Below are 6845 nucleotides of genomic sequence, written 5' to 3' on the forward strand. Positions count from 1 at the left end.
TGAACTCACTGAAGTCAGATTTCCCAGTTGTTTTGAACGTGGCAGAAATCATGCTGGATTGACAGCATGGCTAATGTTGAATGTCTATCCTTTTAAGCTTGGAAAAGAGACACTTAAACCCAGACCACACACCCACTCCACTGAATAGCAGGCTAGTGATTCATTTGCAACGCTTGCAGTTAGCCACAGATTTCTTCCAAAACACTCATTGTTGAATTTGCGATTTCCAACTTGTGTAATGTTTGTCGAATGGCCTATGAGCACCGATACGTTGGATCTATAATTTCTCTACATATGACAAGGATTAAAAAAGATTTGCTAGTAGATTGTCGTCTTGATTCATGATGATGACTGCTAGCTTGCTAGCTAAGATTGAATGTATGATGTTGATAGTCCAATCAAAGCTATGGTAGATATAATGTGATTTGACCATTTTATCTGTGGCCAATCACTTTGAGCCTTCTTGGATGGGCACTTCTAATGTAACTATATGGCAGAGCCCAAGGGGCCTGATTCTTCGAGCTCTGCCCGTAGATTTTGCTGTGATGTAGTGTTCCCATGAGTAACAGAACACTGAGCCAACCATGGCGCAACTAGAGAACATTACCAACGCTCCGTATTTTCCACTGGTTGCACCACCACCACAGAAAGCACTGAGCTAGGCTGAAACACCTGCATTTTGGAGCTGCCTTAGTCAAGAAAGAAAAATAGACCATGTTTGTAAGCGGCTTTATTAACTCAATTATGTTTTTGTTTTTTTTACATTGTTTGCAAACTGATGTGATACATATTAAAGCCAAAAGGCACTTTTTCATTTTTGCTGAACGGGGCTCTGCCACACCTGCCCTGAATTAAGGGTCGCCACTGGAGCTGAATCATTAGGTCAGAAACACTGATTTAGCAAATATATTTATCCAACCAGAATCCCTTTGTTTTACTTTATTCAACTAAAGCAAATAATTTAACCTTCATACATCATTTGTATTTATTAAAAAAACACTTGCTATAATATAGACACAAGATTGAGAAAGAGGCTACAACAAAACAATGTATTACGACATGACAAAGTACCATAGTATTATAGTAGAGCTGTTTGCCGGGGGAGACTAGCATCTCTTCTCTAGCATGACAAAGTACCATAGTATTATAGTAGAGCTGTTTGCCGGGGGAGACTAGCATCTCTTCTCTAGCATGACAAAGTACCATAGTATTATAGTAGAGCTGTTTGCCGGGGGAGACTAGCATCTCTTCTCTAGCATGACAAAGTACCATAGTATTATAGTAGAGCTGTTTGCCAGGGGAGACTAGCATCTCTTCTCTAGCATTGTCTCTTCTCTAGCGTAATCCAAATACCCTTCTCTGGTCGGAGTATGAGGTCACCCAGAGGTCTCAGCTCCTCTCGGCTCTGGCAGGCCCGTACGGAGAAGTGACGCAACACCGAAGACAGCACCACCTTCTCCTCCATCATGGCAAACCGCTGGCCTGGAGACAAAGGACATACAGACATGCATGTGAGGACACCATACACTGACATAGGCCTTTTCCGAATACCCATACTGGTGTTCTAAATAGTAGGCTTTTTGGGTATGAGACATTTAGAAATTTGAGTATGCTTTAAATGTCATACTAATTTTGTATTTTTATCAAGTAGAATTTGCTGCACCCTCACAGGTGTTTCAAGCAGCTGATAATCATAAATAGGGGACACGATCTACAAAAATGAATGAATGGCGGGAATCAAGCTCACTTGCGCATTCAGATGAAGCCTTCTCAGTATGGGTGAGTTGCTTACTGCATACTTTTTTACTGAACAGTATGTTCAAAATAGTATGTAGTATTAGTACACAGTCTGTAGTTTTAGTAAGTAGTAGGCAATACAGATTCAGACATACAGTAGACAATAATCTGACCGTAGAATTGTTTCCTTTCATTCAGCTTTTGTGAGTCTCTCTCTTTGTCACTCTCTCGGTCCTCTCTACCCCCCCACTCTATCATCTTGAGGAGAGAGACAATCTGTCTCATTCAGTGTGTGGGAGACAGGGCTGATTGGCGGCAGCGGCTCTACTCTCAGGAGATGGAGAGTCAGTGCTCCTTTGCTCCTCCTCGCTAAATGGATGATTGATTCTTGAGGAAGAGTGGGCTCTTAAAGGGAATGGGAGCGTAAAAGAGGTAAGTGAGGAAGCTGTTTCATAATAAGTGTTGGCTTTATTGCAATGTGACCCATCAGGGAAGGTGCAGCGCCCTGCTTCTAAATTGAGCTTCTCCTTTCAGTTTCTTTTCCACTTCCTGAAGCCAGACTGTGGGTCAAAATCATTTAGCTGGGTCCTTGCCCTTTGTCTGTACCATTGCAATCATTTTGATATATAATGGCTCGTATATTAGACCCATATTAAGAGGAGAGAGGGATATGAATGGTAATATGTCCTGAGCGAACCGATGCAGTTCCTGGGTCCAGCGGAGAAGGGGATGTATGCGTAGGGATGTCGTCCTGTGCTGTTCTCTATCAGGAAACGCTCTGGCCTGAACTCCTCGGGATCCGGGAAGTATCGTGGATCGCGGTGCAGGGCGAAGGGAATGATCAGGGCATTCACTCCTTTAGGAATTTTAAAGCCATCTGCAATGGGAGGATATTAAGTATCAGTCATGGAATTAAATGTAATTCATTTCTAACTGTGGGCTCATTGTACTGACAGTTGCATTGAACATTATGTCAATATTTTCTACCTGCAGTAAAACACTGACTTGTATTAAGCAAGGATGTTGCTTGGTCACACAGTGGAATCAAAGCTCAGTCCTTTGGCAAAGAGTGACATGTACCCATACTCAGACTAACAGATGCTTGCCCACCCTGAGAAGGAAGACCGGATTACTAACACTGTGATTTCGCCACTGAGTCGACAAATCTGTATTTCCTCTAAAACTAGTTATCCTTATATTCAGAGATAACAGGAAGTGCATATAATTTTCTAATTAGTCTAACAGTGAAATCCATCCATCTGCTTCCTCCTTGGTTTTACACTATCAGAAAATGCTTTTACTGCAAGCGGAGAGAATGGAGAACAGGCTGCCAGAGCTGACAAATACATGTCCTGACCTGTGCCGTTTCAATGAGATGGAGATGACACCCGTGGATTCAAACAGTGAGGATCTTAGTCTGCTGCCATTTTACAGGTAAAGGTGCACTTTGGGACAATCTGCTGCCACCTACTGATGTGACAGTCGTCGCTTACGGTGCGTGCGAACATGGGCACGGCGGGGAAGAGGCGAAGGGTCTCCTTGATGACGCATTCAAGGTAACGTAACCTCTTCAGGTCATCGACGGTGACGGAACGGTTGGAGGAACCTGGGTGGGTAAAAGAGGGACATATGGATGGGATTTCATAATACAATGGTCACATGCGAAAAGGAGAGAACAGGAATATGAATGTAAAGCAGTAGTGAGACAGAGAGATACGTGGCTATATGTAATACAACTGTCACATGGGATGAGGAGAGAACAGGAATATGAATGAAAAGGAGTATATTTACCAAACACCACTTGGAGCTCCTCCTGGACCTTGGTCTGGACCTCAGGGTAGGATCCCAGTAGGTGAAGGGCCCAGTTCATAGAGGCTGCTGTGGTGTCATGGCCCTACGAACACACAATCATTCAGGAGAGCGCATTAGGGTTGTGTTGAACAGTGTGCCATTTGGGACCCATTAGGGTTGTGTTGAATAGGGTGCCATTTGGGACATAACCCATGTGCAGTTGTCTAATGTACATCAAGTAATTTCAAGTAAAAGAGGAACTATCCCACCTACAGTATGAAATGTTGTTCGATTGCAAAGGGCCTCAGTGGAGTCACATGCTGAATGTGTGATCATATTGGTGTTGGGTTTCGTTACACTACCTCAAACATAAAGGTGTCCACCTCCTCTTGGATATCACTATGGCTCAAGTAATTTCCCTCCTCATCAGTGGCTTTTAACAGCATGTCCAGGAAGGCAAGTCTTCTCCTTTTGATGCCATGGTCAGATTCACTGTCTGAACCTGCATTCTCCATGCTTTCTGCTCTCTCCTTGATCACCTGGAGATTACACAAACATTAATACCATACATTTATATTTCATTTTTGTTCAAAATAAATATGTGCCAATAGCCATGCTAACAAGATGATTATTACAATATATAACAGATGATAGTCAGTCGACTGGAATCCTTTCTGATCTGTTATATATTGTTATGTCCATTTTGTTCATATGATCATTTTTGGCAGTCCAAATCACAAACACTTGGACATACAATAGGTTCCTTAAAGACCTCAGTAGATCTACTCACACTCTGAGTGAATGAATGGAGGATCCTCAGTCTATTGTCATGGTCCTTCCCCTCCCATAACAGACTGTAGATGAAGTCTGGCCAATACCAGGGAGCTCTCTGGCGACGTCCGATGATGTCACTCATTCTGTAAAGAAAGCTCAGTAAATCTAACAGAAACACCAAGGAATGTAGACAGGATGTAGACAGTGTATAAGACTATGTCATGATGGTTTATTAACATGTTAATACTTACTTGTACACACTGCGGACGTACTCAGACTCGCTGTTACTTTGTGCGTAGATGTTCTTTCCCATTGCCGTTTCTGAAACAAAAACAAAAAAATAGGAAACATTGTGTCATCATTAGCATTTATTACAAATGACTTTGATCACAGATTTGGAGTTGATTTTTACAGTCCCATTCCAAAATCAGTCACTCACCACAAATAATGTCCAAAGCACAGAGTGTAATGTAGCTAAAACAGTTGAATGGATCTCCTCCAGCCTGCTTCTCCAGTTTCTGTGTTAAAACCTCAGCCTGCTCATTCATCACCTCCAGAAACTCAGCCAAGATGGAGAAATGGAATGTCGGGGTCAACATCTTCCTTCTGCCACGCCACTTATCCCCTGTGCTGTTAGAGTCAGGACAGAGAGAAAATCACTTATCCCCTGTGCTGTTAGAGTCAGGACAGAGAGAAAATCACTTACCCCTGTGCTGTTAGAGGCAGGACAGAGAATTACCTTGAGTATTTCCCAAATGACACCCTATTCTTTATACAGCCCAATTGTTTATACAGCCCTATTCTTTATACAGCCCAATTGTTTATACAGCCCAATTGTTTATACAGCCCAATTGTTTATACAGCCATATTCTTTATACAGCCCTATTGGCCCTGGTTAAAAGTAGTGCACTATGGCCTGCCGAGTGGTGCAGCGGTCTAAGGCACTGCATCGCAGTGCTAGAGGCAACACTACAGATCCGGGTTCGATGTGTCACAGCCGGCCATGACCAGGAGACCAATGAAGTGGTGCACAATTGGCCCAGTGTCGTCCGGCTTAGGGGAGGATTTGGCCGGCTGGAATGTCCTTGTCCCATCACGCTCTAGCGACTCCTTGTGGCAGGCTGGCGCATGTACGCTGCCTTCGGTTGCCAGCTAGATGGTGTTTCCTCTGACACATTGGTGCGGCTGGGTTGTGGGTTAAGCGAGCAGTGTGTCAAGAAGCAGTGAGGCTTTGCAGGAACGTGTTTGGCTCTCATGGCTCTTGACCTTCGCCTCTCCTGAGACAGTATGGGAGTTGCAGCGATGTAACAAGACTAACTACCAATTGGATATAACAAAAATTATTTATTTATCATTTGTGACTATAATGGGAATAGGGTGCCATTTGGGATGCAACCAACACTGAATCAGAGGGGTGCAGAGGGCTGCCTTAAATCGACAGCTATATTTATGTAATCAGTTTAAAGTCCTCAGTCCCAATACTGTTTTTGATAATGGGAGAAGGAAGGAAGAGGAAAATGACCTACCTGGTGAGCAGGCCAGTCCCAAGCCAAGGCTGCATAAACCTATAGAAATAGGCCTTGTCTATGTGTTTGGAACTGTGCAGAATCCCCTTGGAAGAGAACAAATGAAATGAGAACAGATCCAGAAAAACAGACCAGAATTAACAAAAGATTGGAAGACTAGCTGTCATCATGACGTCAGCTAATGGGGATCCGAATTAAGTTTAAACATTAAAGTTATGCTCAATGGATAGGTAATGTGCTATATCTCTGACTGTATCTGATGATTATCCAGTCAGCGTCAGCAGTAATACAGGTAGTAAAAAAGTCCCAGCAGTGTGGTGATTACCTCCACAGTCTCTGCATGAAACAAGACCACCAATGGCAGGGGTCCAACCCAAACCTTCAGCAATGGTAAATGTCTGAACTCCTTAGTGCCTTCAATAATCTGGTTGAAGAAATCTACCAAAAAAGAAAAAGTACTGCTATTGCATTTGTTACTTGTGAAATATTAGATAGCCTAACCTAAATACAGCTCAGAGGAGAGGATCTTACCTCCTGCATTAGTGCTGAACAGAAGTGCATTCCCAATGATTGGATAAGCTCCATCCACTCCAGGGATTGGCCTCAAATCGTTCCAGTCCTGAAAGTATTTCTTCAGTGGATGGTACATGATGCAGGCCAACAGAACAATCAGAAGGACCAGACATATGATCCCCAGCGTGTATGTTCCAGACATAATCACCATCTTGGTTTAACGTAGCAGTCTGCTATGTTGTGAAATCCCTCTGATCTGTATGCGGAGCAGCTTTTGATGGACTTTAGACTGGTTATGCACTTCTCCTTTGGCACAGTTAACCGTACGGGTACTGGAACCTCGACTCTCATGCAGCTACAGTGTGAGAAACTGGGTCATGTTGGCTGCAGCAGTTAAGTGAGGGGTGGAATGATGGGGATGGGTAATGTGAAAACAAAGGTTGGCTGTGTAATGATAGCAATTACACAATCTGTGTGTGTGTGCATGTAGTAGTTAATAGTTAT

General features: G+C 43.3%; 1 protein-coding gene across 3 annotated transcripts; it reads right to left on the minus strand.

The window, feature by feature from the left end:
* Window positions 1-712: 712 nt before the first annotated feature.
* Window positions 713-6672, minus strand: cyp4v2b (cytochrome P450, family 4, subfamily V, member 2b). 3 transcript variants are annotated; one of them, XM_020502093.2, is made up of 12 exons: window positions 6360-6672; window positions 6154-6266; window positions 5829-5914; window positions 4742-4932; window positions 4554-4623; window positions 4319-4445; window positions 3891-4067; window positions 3529-3631; window positions 3209-3343; window positions 2435-2614; window positions 1312-1482; window positions 713-1245 (listed from the first exon to the last, which is right to left on the minus strand). In XM_020502093.2, exons 1-11 carry the CDS (start codon window positions 6550-6552, stop codon window positions 1319-1321), a joined length of 1539 nt encoding a protein of 512 aa, XP_020357682.1. In that variant the 5' UTR covers window positions 6553-6672; the 3' UTR covers window positions 713-1245; window positions 1312-1318. The 3 variants fall into 3 exon arrangements, with proteins under 3 accessions (XP_020357682.1, XP_020357683.1, XP_020357680.1); XM_020502094.2 differs by having other exon boundaries at window positions 713-1203; window positions 1270-1482; XM_020502091.2 differs by having other exon boundaries at window positions 713-1482; window positions 6360-6671.
* Between the last annotated feature and the right edge of the window lie 173 nt (window positions 6673-6845).

Source organism: Oncorhynchus kisutch, linkage group LG15 (assembly GCF_002021735.2).
Source record: "Oncorhynchus kisutch isolate 150728-3 linkage group LG15, Okis_V2, whole genome shotgun sequence".
Taxonomy (NCBI): Eukaryota; Metazoa; Chordata; class Actinopteri; order Salmoniformes; family Salmonidae; genus Oncorhynchus; species Oncorhynchus kisutch.